General features: G+C 41.9%; 1 protein-coding gene across 7 annotated transcripts in view; it reads right to left on the bottom strand.

The window, feature by feature from the left end:
• The window catches only part of VPS13D (vacuolar protein sorting 13 homolog D), a 256,779-nt gene extending 241,302 nt beyond the window's left edge, over positions 1-15,477 (bottom strand). For all 7 annotated transcript variants that reach the window (XR_010024193.1, XR_010024194.1, XM_063104869.1 and 4 more), the window contains exons 1-5: positions 15,416-15,477; positions 12,046-12,220; positions 5,453-5,530; positions 3,407-3,597; positions 3,231-3,311 (exon numbers count right to left, since the gene is read on the bottom strand). Coding sequence is in view for 5 of the 7 variants with exons in the window: in XM_063104869.1 (XP_062960939.1) it covers positions 3,231-3,311; positions 3,407-3,597; positions 5,453-5,530; positions 12,046-12,142 (447 nt within the window). In the remaining 2 variants the exon portion in view is untranslated. The remainder of the gene's footprint in view (positions 1-3,230; positions 3,312-3,406; positions 3,598-5,452; positions 5,531-12,045; positions 12,221-15,415) is intronic.
• Between the last annotated feature and the right edge of the window lie 1,740 nt (positions 15,478-17,217).

The following is a 17,217-nucleotide window of genomic DNA, read 5'->3' as shown; positions in this document are numbered from 1 at the left end:
GGAGAAGGGTGCCAAGACCACTGGCAGAAAGAAAAAAAAAAAAATCACTTCAGAGCACACCATCATCCCATCTCCCAGGCCAGCAAAGCTACTCACAAGCTTCCCCTGGCCCACTTAGGAGGCAGGAAACATCCGGAGAGCCCAGTTGCATTTGTGAAGGAAATAAAATCAATATATCAAAGAGACACCTACACTTCCCATGTTCATCACAACACTATTGACAATAGCCAAGAAATGGAATCAACGTAATATCCATCAACAGATGAATAAAAGTACTGTGGTATATATACACAATGGAATACTATTCAGCTATAACAAAAAATGAAATCCTGTCACTTGCAGCAACATGGATGGAACTGGAGAATATCATGTTAAATGAACTAAGCCAGGCACAGAAAGACAGATACCAAAATGATTTCACTCATACGTGGAATCTAAAAAGAATAAAAAAAAGTGGTTCTCATAGAAGTAGAGACTAGAATAATGGTTACCAGAGGCCAGGAGGGCAAGTAGTATATTAACAGGTACAAAACTATGCTATCTACTCTAACGGAATCATGGCACAGTATATGCATGCACTGAAACAACACTTTGTACCCCACAAATATGTACCATTAAATGTTAAAATAAAAATGTAAATTAAAAAAAAGACAGATAATAACAAATGTTGATAAGGATGTAGAGAAACTTAAATGCTCAAGCATTGCTGATGAAACTGTAAAATAGTGCAGTCTCTTTGGAAAACAGTTTGGTAGCTCCTCAGAAAGCAGAGTTGCCATACGATTCAGCAAGTCCATTCCTAGGTATACACTCAAGAGAACTGAAAACATGTTCATGGAGAACTCTATACATGAAGGTTTACAGATGCATTATTCATAATAGCCAAAAAGTGGAAACATCCCACATGTCCATCAACTGATGAATGGATAAACAAAATGTCAGGGCTGGCTAGTTAGCTTGGTTGATTACAATGTGATGTTAGAACATCAATGTCAGGGGTACAGAGATCCCCGTACCAGCCAGCCACCATTTAAAAAAAAAAAAAAAACTTTAATATATGGTGTATCTTGAGAACTGTGAAAACTGTTTGCACAAACACTCCATTCAAAAGAGATTTGGCCAAATTTTAACATGGCTTTTTGCAGCCTAAGGCCATGTCCCTGGGATAACCCAGTCCCCTTTTGAGTTCCTGCCTGGAAAAGCTCAAACTGTCAAAAGAATTTACTGTTTGTTCTAGCCAACACCTGACATAGGCCCCAGACCTCCCTTTCTTAGAGCTTTTACTAAAAAGGGCTTATTATTGTGAATCCTTTCTTTGATCTGTATATGTATCGCCTACAATGCAGGAGAGTCCTTCACAAAGACCTGAAAGCCATTCCTTTGGAATGTTATCATCAGAAAGACCTTTGCCTCCCAGTCTCTGTGGGAGGATGGAATCCTAACTGCAGACACAGCTGGCCTAATCACATTTACACTGACCAAGGCTCTGTAAATTTTTCACTTGAGTCCCCGCTCACCCTCCCTCCCTACACCCTCACACTCCCTTTAAAAGGCCCAGCCACCTCTGCACAAGTCAGAAAGAAGCTAAGCTCTTTCCCCTACTGTTAATAGTTACTGAATAAAATCTGTTTTCACTGCTTTAGCTAATATCCCACTTTATCTGTGACAATCCATACAATGTAACATAGTCATAAAAAGGAATGAGGTACTGATACATGCTACTACATGAATGAACCTTGAAAACATTAGGCTAAGAGAAAGCTGCCAGGCCACACATTGTATGAATTCCATTTATACGAAATGTCCAAAATTGGCAAATCCATAGAAAAAGTAGATTAATGGCTCCAGGGACTGGAACGAGAGGGAACTGGCAGTGACTACTAATTGAGCATAGGGTGTCTTTTGGGGATAATGAAAATGTTCTGGAATTATATAGTGGTGATTAATGCACAACTTTGTAAATATACTGAAAACACTAAACTGTATACTTTAGAAGGACGAACTTTCTGGTATATGAACTATATCTCAATAAAACTATTATCAAAACTAAGCAAAGTCTGGCCCATTAGCTCATTTGGTTATAGTGTGGTGCTGATAACACCAAGGTCCAGGGTTCAGATCCGTTTACTGGCGAGCCACCAAAAAAAAAAAAACCCTAAACAAAAATAAAAATAATGGCTAATTTTTTTTAAATGGCTCATTGGCTTAGTTGGTTAGAGCACAGCATTGATAACGCCAAGGTCAAGGGTTCAGATCCCTATACTGGCCAGCCACCAAAAAAAAAAAATTAAAATTAATTAACGAATTAAAAATCAATGACAACTTTAAAAAAAATAAATAACTGCCTAAAACAATTCAAAGCAGTCGCCTCATATGAACCAATCTTTCTGTCAAAGTTATGAAACCAACCTCAGACTGTGGGACATGCCACACCCTGAATACATTTGGCCTGTGTCACCTTGACATTGCAAGAAAACCCAGGAGGTAATAATAAGTATGGACTAATTCTTATGACATTCATGAAAATTAGTGTGGACTGTGATCTAGTTTTTGTTTGTTTGTTGGAGGCTGGCCTATACAAGGATCCGAACCCTTCACCTTGGTGTTACAACACCGTGCTTGAACAAACTGAGCTAACCGGCTAGCCCTCCTGATCTAGTTTTTGAGGACAAAACAAAATTGTAATTAAAGCAGAAAATGTGGCCAACAGTTCCAGCACTATAACTCACCAAATTGCTACCAGATAAGTGAGTGAGAGGTTAAATATCTTAGTGGGCTGTTCACAATGCACTATGTCATCAACTAGAGACCATGAATCCAACCTCTCTCATTTTACAGATGAAGGAACTAAGACCAGAGAGGTTACGTGACTGGCCTGGAAATCATACAGTCATGAAGGCTTAGGTAACCTGGCTCCTTAGACAACAAATCCTTTAACAAGTGGGATTCCAACAGTCAAAAGAAAGTGTAGTAAGTGAAATGGAAGTGAGATGAAGACTCCTACTCACAACAGCTGATGCAAGAAAAATCTATATCTGCATCAGAGCATAGGACTTGCTTTTCAGGTATTCCCTTTGGCACAGCCTACAAAAGGGCACACCTGAGCAGCCAGCCCTATACCCACTCTGTATAGTTAAACCAACAAGAAACAAGCAACTAAGAAGTGAAACATGTTTATGCTTGAGAAATCCCTTTCATGTTTATACTTTATGAAAGTCAATAGGACTTACTTCAATATTCTCCACAATTCTTGTAACTACTGAGGCAGTAACTGAATACCAGTAGGATTCCCCTTTCTGCTGGCGTTCATTCTACAAAGGAAAGAGCCAGTGTTAGCAGAATCTAGTGCTTTTCTCATCTCATGAGCATCATAACTGCTCTTATTGCCAAAGGATCTCTGCCTTGCCTTCCATTTCTCCTCCAAGGCCTGAAGAAGTGCTTTCTTGCGTTCCCTTTCCAACAGCTTCTCCTTTTCGTCATTGAAATCCTGAATTTTTTCTGGGGCTCCAATTAAGTGAAGGCTGGAGATGGAGATCACCCAAGGGTCCACATGGGGGCGATAAAAGGGAATTTGAAGGGTCGCTTTCCCAATGAAGCCTGGGAGAAGAAAGAAAGTCTTGTTAAATGTGCCTGTATACATTTTTAATTTCCATTTTTCTGTATTTTCCTAGTTTTCTTTATGGAGCATGTATTACCATTACAATTTATTTAAGAAAAACAGGCGGCAGGCTCTTGCCCACGTGAAACAAGTGTTAGTAGGCTAAGATCTGTAAGAATGAGGCATAATTAATTAGAAGCTGGAAAAAATTCAGTGAAACTTTATCATATCAGGGGGCTCGCTGCTTAGCTCAGCTGGTTAGAGTACAGCCTTGTAACACCATACCAGCCAGCCACCAAAAGAAGAAAAAAAAAAGATTTTATGGTATCAAATGCAACATCTCTCTCTGGAAACTATCTCTTCCCCAACTGGACTATACTTAAAATACCTTGGGGTGTCTTTCTCCCCACGGCACCTGCATGAGCCCGTAGACACAAAATTCATTTCTTGTTAATTATTAATTAGCTGATGAATAAGTGCTTGTTGAGAATTATCAGACCTATAATATATCCAATTTTGAACAGAGGCATCACAAACTGGAATGCAGGTAACACCGCATTGTCATTGTATGGATAAAGAACTCTATTCTTCATGAGAACCTGGGCTGATAAGAAAGCTAGAAGGCCTGGTAGAGTTGTGATACTTACTTCCTAAGTTCTTCCATTTCTAGCCAAGCCTCTTAGAATCCAAGCTTTCTTTAAATTCAAGTTATAAGAGGCAAGTCAGCACTACAGGAATAAGGCACAAGAACATCTGAACTGTCCCAAACTGTCTCAAAGATCCACACAGGGCTGACCGGTGAGCTAAGCTCATGAGAGCGTGGTGCTGATAACAACAAGGTGCAGGGTTCAATCCCTGTATCAGCCAGACACCCCTCCAAAAAAAAAAAATAGGCTATTGTTGAATGATGAGAGATATCTGAATAGGGACTAATTTTCTAAGTGATCATTCATCAGTGATTATTTTTATTCTGTGACAATTCTTGTTCCTTACTCAACCCAGTACCTGCAGAACTGCTATAACTGCTAACATCTACTGAGTGTGCCAGGAAGTGTTCTGAGTAATTTTATATATTAACTCATGTATTCCTCTCAACAATCCCATGATGTCTCATCTTAAAGATGAGGAAGCATACACAGAGTGGCTAGGTAACGTGCCCAAGGTCACAGAGCCAAAAAATGGCAGAACTAGAATATAAACCCAAGCATAAATTTCCAGAACCCACCTCTTATGCAATAGAGTAAACTGTCTCTCAGTGATAGCTATTATACATTCTCTGAGAATAAGAACCCCCTATATCTAGAACAGAGGTTCTCATACTTTTAGTAAACATAAGAATCACCTGGGGTGCTTATTTAAAATGCAGATTCAATGATCTCCCTCAGAGATTCTCAGTAGCCTAACCTTCCCATCAACATCCCAAGGTCATCCGAATAAAATTGGCCCAGAGATCACACTTTAAGACTGATTATCTACTACACTGCTGCAACTAGTAAACATGCCATCACTCTCCTCTACCACTGTTAAATTAAATAATCATGAATTTTATAACTGGCAGGTCTGAGTTTGAGCCTGTCGAGGAGACCGTATGCTCTCTGGACAATGCTTGTGTTCTATGTGACAGATACTTTACATCCATTTCTCAGGATAATTCAGAGTTTTTGTTTCTTGGCTTTTTGGTCACTTTAAACAAAAAGAGTCCTATTACAGAAATGCCAATAAGTGATCTAAACTCTAGCATTTCCTGTCCTTCCTCTTCCTGATCAAACAGATGCAAACTCCAGGGCTCTCGGTTTTCATGTCCCAAACAATTTAAGGCTCAAAACTTCCTCCCTCTTTTTCAGTTCCACATACCAGCTTTGACTTCAAATGGTAATTCCAGTTCTTTCAAGGCATCTTTCTTTAATGGCAAGTTTTCTAATTCAACAGCACCTAAAAATAAAAGCAGTATCATGAAATATTTATCCAACAAATACAGTAGGTGCCTACTGTGTGCACAGCATTGAAGGTTAAAGGGAAAGTTTTACATCTAGACAGGGCTATAATAAAAGGTCATGGGTAGTGCTACCACCAGCTCATGTGCTTTACCTACACTAATTCCCAACCACCGACTCTAACATGTAAATGACAGCTGAAGCTTAGCAGCCAATAAAGAGTTTAGGCAAGGATCTAACTTTTTCTGTAAAAAGCCAGATAGTAAATATTTCACACTTTATAGGATGTCTGTTGAGTATTCTCCTTCTATTTATTTGTTTTTTACAAGTCTTTAAAAATGTAAAAGCCATTCTTAACCTGCAGGCAGATGTGGTCCAGTTTGTTGAACCCCAGCTTAAGCAAATATTTACCAGAAGATCATCAATATCTGACTCACCTAGGACAAAATGCAGGCTCCCATCCACAGACCTATGAGATCAGAATCTCTGGGATTGAAACACAGGAATCTGCAATTTTTAAAAAGCTCCTGCCACCCTCACCTGTCCCCACAAAAATATTAGCATAAAGCACGCACATTCGAAAGCCCACAGTTTAGTTAAATAAAACTGGTCATCTGACTGGTATCATTGCTTACAAAAGTGTCTTGAACTTGACTGAGCTTATGATGAGAAATAAAGATTATTTTTCTTAAAAAAAAAAAAAAAAAAAAACTGGTCATCAAAAGAAATTGTACTCTCTCTTCTGGAAAGACCACCTCCACCCGCAGGTGTAATAACCAGTCAGAAAGCACAGGACTGAACAGGACCACTACTGAAGGTCCTTTTCAGACTCAGCTTTTATGATGACTTAAATGCAAAAGTGCCTAGAAGAGAGGGCAGCTAGATCTCTCACTCTCCTGGCTATGCAAGTCACTCACACATATACCGAGCCCTACTCTGTGCTGGGCAATGTGCTGGCCACTGGGAACACAAAAAGAGAAGGCAAGGTCCCCTCCCCCAAATTGCTGGGAAGATAGCCATCATTTTACAAAATTTTTTACACAACACAAGACAATCTCTGAGCCACTTAAATCTGTCTGAGATACATATTTTCAAGAACAGGGAGTACAAACAACCACCACTAACTGGTAAGAAAACACGGAAGAAAGGTAGGCAAGCCTTTTACTCCAAAGATAAAATAATACAGGAAACTCGATTATTTTTCCCTTTAAATAACGATTCAGGACTTGTTTAGGTTATTGCCTTCTAAAGAAGAATCAAAATCTAGCAATTTGGCAGATTCTGAGCTAATACCAGTCAACATATTTTTTATTTTTGTGAGAATATTTGTCCACATGGGGCCCACATACCTTAAGACTAACTAAAAGGAAACATTAAAAACTCCAGCAAAACAACCCTACTTCCACATTTGGAGTGAAAATGATCACAAGGGGAAAAAAATCATAAACCATTTTCCTTAGTTGAAATTGACTGAAAGGGACAAGTTTCTTCTTTTGAAGAGCATCATTTGCACTTGGAACTGCCGTATTTTTCCAATACCCAAATCTGTCACAAAGGCAGGTATGCCCTGGCTTTCCCTGGCTACTGTACAGCCTTGGGGAAGTAGAAGGAGTTGTAGGCAACTTAAACCATGAAAAATTAAATAAGCGGAAGCCCAGAGGACAAAGGAGAAAGTCTAGAAAGGAGAGGAAATAGGGGAAAGGATAAGAAGAAACAACAGCCTATAGCAAGCCAAAAGCAAAGGAATCATATAAAACAACACAGCCAAAACAACACAGTCATTGTTACTAAAGGCTTCCTGATCTACCACCCACTCAAATATGCACCCACAAATGGCCCTGCTGGAAAAAGTCCCTCCAAAGAGCCAGGCAGTAATGCACCCAAAGTAGGTGAGTACTTCATAAACGATAACGTTGTTCCTTTATTTCCAGGCAGACAATTTAATGGCTTATTCAAGGATGTCTCATCTAAAAATTCATCTCAGATTAGCAAGAAATCTATTCACTACAACTAGGATGAATTTAAAGGTTGGTCATTTTTCAGTAATCTCTAATGACTACTGAATTCTCTCCCCTCTGCTCCCGGTATTTAAAGGGCCAACCTAAGGTTCAGAGCTTATAAAAAGAAAAAGGAGGGAGAATTGAAGTTTTGGTTACGAATTTACAGATCCGTAGAGCTTTGCCCACAGAGCAAAGCTCAGACTCCTTCACATGGCACTGACAGTTTCTGCCTTCCAGCCTCAAACCGCTGCAATATATGCCCTGCAAGTTTTCAGCCTCTGCTCACAGGCTTCATTCTCCCTGGAATATGGTGACCCACTCCATGCCACCTATTGAAATTCTGTTAAGACCCACTCAAAAGCTAACCTTCATAATAGCTTTCCCAGAGTCCTACAGATACAATGAATGGTTCCCCTCCTATGCACCCCGCTGCATTGTGCCTATATCTCTAGCATAACAATTTAATATACATTGCCCTTGTATTACTGTAATCTGTCTCCCCAACAGGTTAACAGCTCTCTGTGGGCAGGGACTATAGAGGTGGAGGTGAAATAATAATAGTAATCGCAGCTATCACTTAATGAACTCTTACTACATGCCAAGCATGTCATATGATTATCTCATTTGATACTTACAATAATACCAGGAAATACTACTAGTTTCTCAATTTTTGAGATGAGAAAAATGAGGCTTAGAGGACAAGCAATTTGCTTAAAAGTCATAGAGCTGGTAAGCAGCTTCAGTAACCTGCCCACAGTCACAGACAGCTTATCATGGTAAAACCAGGGTCAGATCCTAAGCCACCCACCTTTTTTTTTGGCAGCTGGCTGGTATAGGGATCCAAGCCCTTGACCTTGGTGTTACAAGGCTGTGCTCTAACCAACTCAGCTAACCAGCCACCCCTAAGCCTGAGCTCTTATGATTTTCTACTGCCTCCCCTTTGTATCATTCCACAACACAGAGCCTTGCCCAAAGCAGGTGCTCAATAAATGTTTGTTGAATGAACAAGTGGAACCTTAACACAAGTGCTATCTCTGTCCTTCTACTACTCATATGTTACAATTTTACTACTTTCAGCATGTGTACACAATTGACCCTTGAAGTCCAACCCACCAGCCAATCATATGTTGAGGATTATGAGGTTGGATGATGATGACAACTAACATTGACTGAGAGCCCACTATATGCCAAGAACAGGTCTAGGCCCTCTGACCCACATTAATTTGTTTAGTCCTCAGAACCTATTACCTACAACTTACAGAAAGGGAGACTGAAGCATGAAGTTGAGTAATTTCCCCAAGTTACTGATGAATGGAGGAACTAGGATTCAAACCCAAAGTCTGGCTACAAAATCCATACTCTTTTTTTTTTTTTTTTTTTTTAATTTTATTTTGTCGATATACATTGTAGTTGATTATTGCTCCCCATCACCAAAACCTCCCTCCCTTCTCCCTCCCCTCCAACAATGTCCTTTCTGTTTGCTTGTCGTATCAACTTCAAATAATTGTGGTTGTTATATCTTCTTCCCCCCCCCCGTGTGTGTGTGTGTGTGTGTGTGTGTGTGTGTGTGTGTGAATTTATATATTAATTTTTAGCTCCCACCAATAAGTGAGAACATGTGGTATTTCTCTTTCTGTGCCTGACTTGTTTCACTTAATATAATTCTCTCAAGGTCCATCCATGTTGTTGCAAATGGCAGTATTTCATTCGTTTTTATAGCTGAGTAGTATTCCATTGTGTAGATGTATCACATTTTCCGTATCCACTCATCTGATGATGGGCATCTGGGCTGGTTCCAACTCTTGGCTATTGTAAAGAGTGCTGCGATAAACATTGGGAAACAGGTATACCTTCGACTTGATGATTTCCATTCCTCTGGGTATATTCCCAACAGTGGGATAGCTGGGTCGTATGGTAGATCTATCTGCAATTGTTTGAGGAACCTCCATACCATTTTCCATAGAGGCTGCACCATTTTGCAGTCCCACCAACAATTTATGAGAGTTCCTTTTTCTCCGCAGCCTCGCCAGCATTTATCGTTCATAGTCTTTTGGATTTTAGCCATCCTAACTGGGGTTAGATGGTATCTCAATGTGGTTTTGATTTGCATTTCCCGGATGCTGAGTGATGTTGAGCATTTTTTCATATGTCTGTTGGCCATTTGGATATCTTCCTTAGAGAAATGCCTATTTAGCTCTTTTGCCCATTTTTTAATTGGGTTGCTTGTTTTCTTCTTGTAAAGTTGTTTGAGTTCCTTATATATTCTGGATATTAATCCTTTGTCAGATATATATTTTGCAAATATTTTCTCCCACTCTGTTGGTTGTCTTTTAACTCTTTTAATTGTTTCTTTTGCTGTGCAGAAGCTTTTTAGTTTGATATAATCCCATTTGTTTATTTTTCCTTTGGTTGCCCGTGCTTTTGGGGTCGTATTCATGAAGTCTGTGCCCAGTCCTATTTCCTGAAGTGTTTCTCCTATGTTTTCTTTAAGAAGTTTTATTGTTTCAGGGTGTATATTTAAATCCTTAATCCATTTTGAGTTGATTTTAGTATACGGCGAGAGGTATGGATCTAGTTTCATTCTCCTGCATATGGATATCCAGTTATCCCAGCACCATTTGCTGAAGAGGCTGTCCCTTCGCCAGTGAATAGGCTTGGTGCCTTTGTCAAAGATCAGATGGAAGAAAATCCATACTCTTGACTACTATTTCAGTCTCCTTTGCCCTGTCCCAAAACATCTAGAATAGTAAATATTTGCAGATGGATTGAAGTAACATTCTTATTCCTGTCTAGTATCCTGTTCCCCCAAATGCCATTCTCTCAGTACACTGTGATGCTCCCAAGATTTTTCCGGTTAAGCATTGCGGTGCTTCAGATCCATAAGTATGGGGTACTGTACTAACACCAGGTATGAAAGAAAAAGCATTTTTCTATTCTGCAGAGAAACATTCCTCAAATTCCTTAGGTTCATTAAAAGCCATAGAGAATATTTTTTAAAAAGGAAATAAGCTTGGTAAAGCAGTTTAAGGCACCAGATAGATACACAGTTGTTGATAAAAGATACAGTCTGTCTTAAACAGCTAAGATTAGAAATCTGTTATTAGCACATAGTCTGTGATACAACAGATTCCACAAAGTTCTATTTATTCATTTCTTCAGCAAGGTTGTCTGCAGTTCTCTTTCTAGGCCCTGTTACCTGTACCTCAGACTTAACTTCACAGTGTGTCTGAGAACTTAAATAAGTGACCAGAGAAGTGAACTTGACAATACCATTGCACTTTGAACGCGTCTTCTTCTCTGACAGACTGGCCACTTTCACTTTCCACTTAGCAACCGCACACAGGAGGAAAATAGGAAAAGAATCCACTTCTGTTTCCAATGAAAGGAAGGGAGTGGGGAGGGGCAACCACGATAGTTCCCTCAACCTACTCCTGCCACAATCGTTTGGTCTAGAAGGGTCAGAAAAACTTGAAAAGCAACACTTTGGTGACAGGTGAACCAATGGTATCCTATTCTCAGACTGTGCAAAAACCTGAATCACCGCTAACTCTACTAACCTGTTGTGGTCCACTTGCAAAACTCATTCCCAGGAAGCTGAGGTTTCACTGTATTTGAGGTCTCCTTTCCACTTCCTATGATTTTACATGCCTGCAGACTGACTTTATCTTCTTTCTCTATATATGTTAAAGGATTCCATTTTGAATTGAGCAAAGAGAACTTAAACTAAAACAAGGAAAAGAAGAAAGTGCACTTTCCCAATTCCCACACCAAATCAGGAGACTACATTTACCAACTATAGGCTTATAAAGGCTAAAATGTCTCAAGCTTTAGGGACTTTACTACTAAGCAAGACAAGACCTCAGAAACTCTGTTGAAGAGCTCACAGTAAAATATTTTAAAGCCTCTCTAGGGTGTCTATTATATGCCAGCAGGCTAGCAGCTTTAACTGTTATTCCACTTGATCCTTATAGCAACCCTGTGGAGGTATATTACCCTCTTTTTCTAAGGAAACGGAGGCTCAGAATTGCAATATTAGCTACTGTTCACATAGCTAATAAGTGACAAAACAGTATGTGAAGCCAACGTCAATGCCACTGTCTACATCGTGGCTACCTCCGTGAAGTTTCATAAAGCTAAACAATTAACTAGGGTAAAACCTTTTTTTTTTAATCTTTAATATTTTCCTAAAATCTACAGCAATACAGCTACATAAGTTATCCTGTAATAATCATCAGGATCACATGGGAGAACATATTACCTTCTATACATACTCGTATTTAGTACAAACCATCTGGGCATTAGGTTTTATTATTCTCAGTACAATAAATATATATATATATGAAAAATAGAAGCCTGGTTAGTTAGCTCAGTTTGTTAGAACATGGTTCTGATAACACCAAGGTCCAGGGTTCAATCACTGTACCAGACAGCCGCCAAAAAAAAATAATAATAATAAATAGAAATGCCATTTGCAAAACCGTACTTTACCAACATGAAAAATGCACATACTCACCTTTGAGAAGTGCAACTGAGAGCTGATCAGTGTTCAGGTTATTGACATATTTCCCCAAATAGGTATTGAGAACCCAGGCTACAAGACCTTCCAACATGACTATATGCTTAGAAAAAGGTGTTTAAAGATCATTGATCATTCTTTTTTTCTCTCTCCCATGGTCACGGGAGAATCTCTGAAAGAAAAAAAAAATGGAAATCAACAGAAAAACTGGATAATTTTCTAAGCTGATTTCCTACTCTATCTGCCTGAAGGTGGATGAACACAAAGTAGATTTTTAAAAAGACAGGGTAAGGAGCCCTGTAAAATGTCCCCATCAATAAAAGGAGAACCAAACCAAATACATCTACATTTTGATGTTGCTGCAAGAAAGTCATCCTTGTAAATTTACCAAAAATTACCTACAATTCAAAGTAGTGTATTTTTTCAATGTAACTGCTCATTGAACTCCTTACTTTTAGCGGTCTACCCTGGGATTAGACTGCCCTGATCAGAGGTTCCCATCTGGGTGTGACTTGACAATGTCTGGAAATATTTTTTTTTTTTTGGAGACATTTTTTTATTATTATGACTTCAGAGTCTACTATAGGCATCTTGTAAACAGAGATCATGAAAGCTACTAAATATTCTACAATGCACAAGATAGCCCCCCCACAGCAAAGAATTAACCAGCCCAAATTTCAACAGAGCCAACACTGAGAAACCCTATCCTAGATTAAAGCAAAAATGCCCTAAGAGACTATATGAATGAAATTCACATTCTGCAATGATCCGCATTAAGGCTGCCCTAATTAAATTTTGGAAATTTGTTTATGAGGATCATTCATAAAATAATATAAAAAGGAGGAAGAAGGTAATGCTTTATCACTATTCTTAAATGTCCTAGAACTGCATTACCAGATGATGCTGATAGAATGAACCATCTTTAGTCAATAATTACAAACACCAGAAATCCTCTAATTCCAGCTACAGTATTTAGATTCAGTACTGAACTACTACTGCCTGTTATAATAACTGATGTTTATAAGTATTACAAAAAATATATAGTTTTTACTATTATAAAAAGTTAACACGAGGGAAATTGAGACACAAAAGTTTAAATGTGTTCTCAGATCACTCAGCTAATAGATCCCAATTTGTACTGTGAGCTCCAAATCTTGCTCTGAGCCACCCACGTCGGTCATCAGCCAAGATGCAGAACACTCCAGATTTGCTATGGCATGCATCCTACTTGGAACCAATCTACTTTCAGGATCCTTTCCAAGCACTCTGCCCCTCTAGTGAATCATCTTAGTGCCAGAAAATAAACTTATCCCAAAGGAAGAGTTAATTCAATCTCCAGAAAAGACTGACTTTTATTTGTCAACAGTATCTTGCACTTCCAGACAAGATTAACTGTTTCTTTTTTAGCAGCTGGCCAGTATGGGGATCCAAACCTATGATCTTGGTGTTATAAGGCTGCACTCTAACCAACAGAGCTAACTAGCCAGCCAAGATTAACTTTTATTTGTCAAAAATTACAGTAAAAAGAAAAAAATAGTGGCTATTCGGTTAGCTCAGCTGGTTGGAGCACGGTGTTATAACACCAGGATTAAGAGTTTGGATCCCCATGTCGGCCAGCTGCCAAAAAAAAAAAAAAAAAAAAAAAAACACGAAAAAAAAATAGCATTTGGTAAAATAATTGCCTAATTTCTTTCCAAAGATATTTGTTAAGTCTAACAATTACGTAAAAGTAGGAATCTGCTAGGGATTATTGGGTACATTTGTTTAAAAAAGACAAAAACAAATTTTTAAAAATAAATGTTTAACGCCTGAGTAAAAGTAATATTTCCCTATTGTCACTCTAAACAAGTAAACCTGTGAAAACAAAATGTGAAACTGCCTAGTCTAGTCTGACTATATGTAATCCAAACACACTAAGGCAAGGAGCCAAAGTCAGAATACTCTTTATTTTTGGAATTATGGCCACTAATTTCGGCTCTAAATGCCAATACTCTTTAAAGTGCCAAATACACATGCTCTCCCAATAAACGAAAACGATTATCAGCTTGTACACAAGTTCAAGTTCTACTTACCCTGAAGGTAGAAGAAAGCAAAACAGACTTCAAAAACATGGGTGATTAGCACTACGTAAGATGCCCTAGTCAGAGGCCCAAGCCAAAAGGCATCCATTAGTTCTGCTAAGCATCTAGGCCGGGCTCCAGGCCGCTTCAAGGATTCCCTTAAGGAATCCAGTGTCAGGAAGGGCCGCCAGACTGGCCAGAATCCCCAAGTGTTTACACTCCATTCGGTCCGTCAGGGTATCTAGGCAGCTGCCTGGCACTAACCCCCACCTGGCCTCTCCTCCCGGGTGGGACAGGTGACACTGGGGATTTGTGCTCAGCCCACAGACGGGCAGACAGCCAGCATGACCTTGAGCCAGGCCCCTCACCCGAGGAGCAGCCAGACCCGGGAATAGGAAGGACTGGCGACTGGACCCGGGCGTCCCTCCCCGAGGCGGCCCGGGCTGAGCGCTGCCGGGGCCAGGGAGCTCCGAGACAAGTGGACGGGGGCGGGTGTCCAGCCAGTGGCCCCACAGGAACAGGACTGTCCAGGAGGCGAGCTTCCCACAGCCCTCCCGCCGCCCCCTCTGTTCTCAGAACTCTAAGCCTCCCTCCAGGGGACGGAGATTCCACCTCCTAGAGAAAGCCCGGAGGGAATGGAGCCGGGGGCCCCACACCAGGACCGAGGGGCTCAGCCAGGGCGTGACCCCGGGGGACGAGGGGCAAAGACAGGTTTAAGGCTCCACGTCCCCATCCTAGAGCGTGACACCCGGGGCGGGGGGGGGGGGCTGGTTAAAGAGGGTGGTTAAGACATTCTAGAGAACTGAGGGACACCCCATTCTTGGGCGTAAGGTGGGGGGCTCGCACACTGCGGTCCCGCATTAAGACTGAAGCTCAGACGGACAGACGCGAACTAACACCCACCCCCCACCCCCCATCCCAGGGCGCCGAACTGCGGGGACCCTGGAAAGGGGGCCGGGGTCTGCCAGGGGCTCGGACTCCGCTAGATACGGACGCCGGGGTCCTGGGAGGCTCAGCCAGCCCCGAGCTTATGCCCGGGCTGCCCGCGGGGCCTCGGACGCAGAGGTCCCCGTGAGAGCGGCGGGCCCGGGACCGTCTGCGGCGCGAACGCCCCAGGGCTTCCCGGAGGAGCTCTGACGGCCGGAGGGCCGGACGCCGGGGTCCTCAGGCTCCCAACGTCACGTTCCCCGAGGGTGGGCCGGGCCCCCAGGCCTGAGACGGAGCCTGAGCGGCCGACCACGGCTCCGCGCAGGCCCTGCGGGCCCCGGCCCTGCCCGGCGCCCGGCGCCGCCCCGTTCGGCCCCTACCTGTCGTTGTCGCCGGCCGCCCGCCCCTGCCCGGCACTGCGCGGCGCTTCCTCACCGCCGCTCCTCAATGGCGCAGGCCCGCGGCGCTCCGGCCCGCCCCGACCCGACCAATCGAGCGGGCGACGCGCCGGCGCCTGGCCAGCCGAGCGCCGAGTCATCGAGGAGGCGCCCCCTGGCGCCCGCGGCCGCTCCTGCAGGGCCACCGGCCCCTCCTGGGCTCTGGGATGCTGAAGCTGGAGAGCAGCCCAACCAGCCCCATTTTAGAGGTAGAGAAACTGAGTCCCAGGGGAAGGCAGGGCCACAGATGACTCTGGCTCAGACAATATCGCAACCCCCCATTCTTCCTCCTACAACGCCCTGTCTTTCCTTCCACGGGAAAGGTGCAATTGACCTTCCACCTGGCCAGCCCACAGTCTGTTCTCCAAATAGCAGCCACAGGGATCTGTCGATTCAGACCACGCCCTTCTCTGCTTAAAACTGCCTCCCCCTGATACTTCGATTAAAACCCACCGCCTTTCAGAGCCGACACCAAGGTCCTACTGGATTTGGTCCTTCCTATTTCAGCCACTCTCTCCCTGATCCACTCTGCCCTGGCCTCCTTCAGTTCCTGCCTCAGGACATTCACATTTGCCCTTCTCTCTCCTTAAGGTGCTTTTCCCTAGACCAGCGCTGCCCAATAGAAATACAATGCACACTACACACGCGAGCCACAAGCAATTTTACATGTACATACACTAGTCGGTACATTAAAAAAAGAAAAAGGAAAAATTAGTTTTAATAATACACGAGGGTACTTCAAAAAGTTCATGGAAAGATCTGTGTTGTCTTTCGATTCTATTTTTCCACGAACTTTTTGAAGGACCCTCATGTTTTATTTATCCAATATATCCAAAATATTATCATCTCAACATGTAGCCAACAGAAAAAACTATTAATGAGATACTTTGGGGGTTTTTAATAGTAAGTTTTTGAAATCCGAGTATATTTTACACTTACAGGGCATCTCGATACAAACTGGCCATATTCAAGTGCTCAATAGCCTCACGTGCCTAATGGCTAAGGAGCGGTTCTGTGTATTCACCTAGCTGACTCCTTCTTGCTTCAAATGTTCTCATGTACATCTCATGTACACCCATCCAAAGTTCCCCTCATCCCCTATGCTTTTGTATGGTCTTCGTAGAACTTAATACTACCTGAGATTATCTTACTTATTTGTACATATGTTGTTATCTTTCCCCACCCTGAAAGTTCTATAAAAGCTGACAATTTATCTTTTTCACAAATGTTTCTTCAACACCCAGACATTGTCTAGCACAGAAAAGACCCAGTAAATGTGTCATGAATGAACAAATGAACACTTTATTCTTGCATTATGACAAGAAGGGAAAGAGGGACACCTCAGGCTCATATAAAGTCAGAAGATGCAGGACACAGGATGGCAAGGTTGCAGTAGCATATTTACCATAATAAATATTGAAAGAAAGTGAGCTGAGATGCCAGGTACCGTTCAAACTTTATTAAAGGAAGAAAATCTGCTGGGCTATGCTCAAAGTAGCAGGCAGCCCAGGGCTACCCTGGAAAGGGGACAGCACCAGGTGTGGGGGTGGTAAAGCTTATATAGGTATGTTGGCGCCAAGAGCTGGGTGATGTAATTCTGGGGTGGGGATTGAGTTAGGTCATAGGAATGGAGAGTTCTGCGCATGCGCAAATGCCGAAAGTTTCATTTTCTCTGAAACCATGAGGCTTCTTGTAAAAGACAACCGGGGAGGGGAGGAGGTGGACAGCACCATTTTGTACTTGGG

The sequence above is a fragment of the Cynocephalus volans genome, chromosome 8 (assembly GCF_027409185.1).
Source record: "Cynocephalus volans isolate mCynVol1 chromosome 8, mCynVol1.pri, whole genome shotgun sequence".
NCBI classification, from domain to species: domain Eukaryota; kingdom Metazoa; phylum Chordata; class Mammalia; order Dermoptera; family Cynocephalidae; genus Cynocephalus; species Cynocephalus volans.
This window is presented reverse-complemented; position numbering and strand designations above follow the sequence as displayed.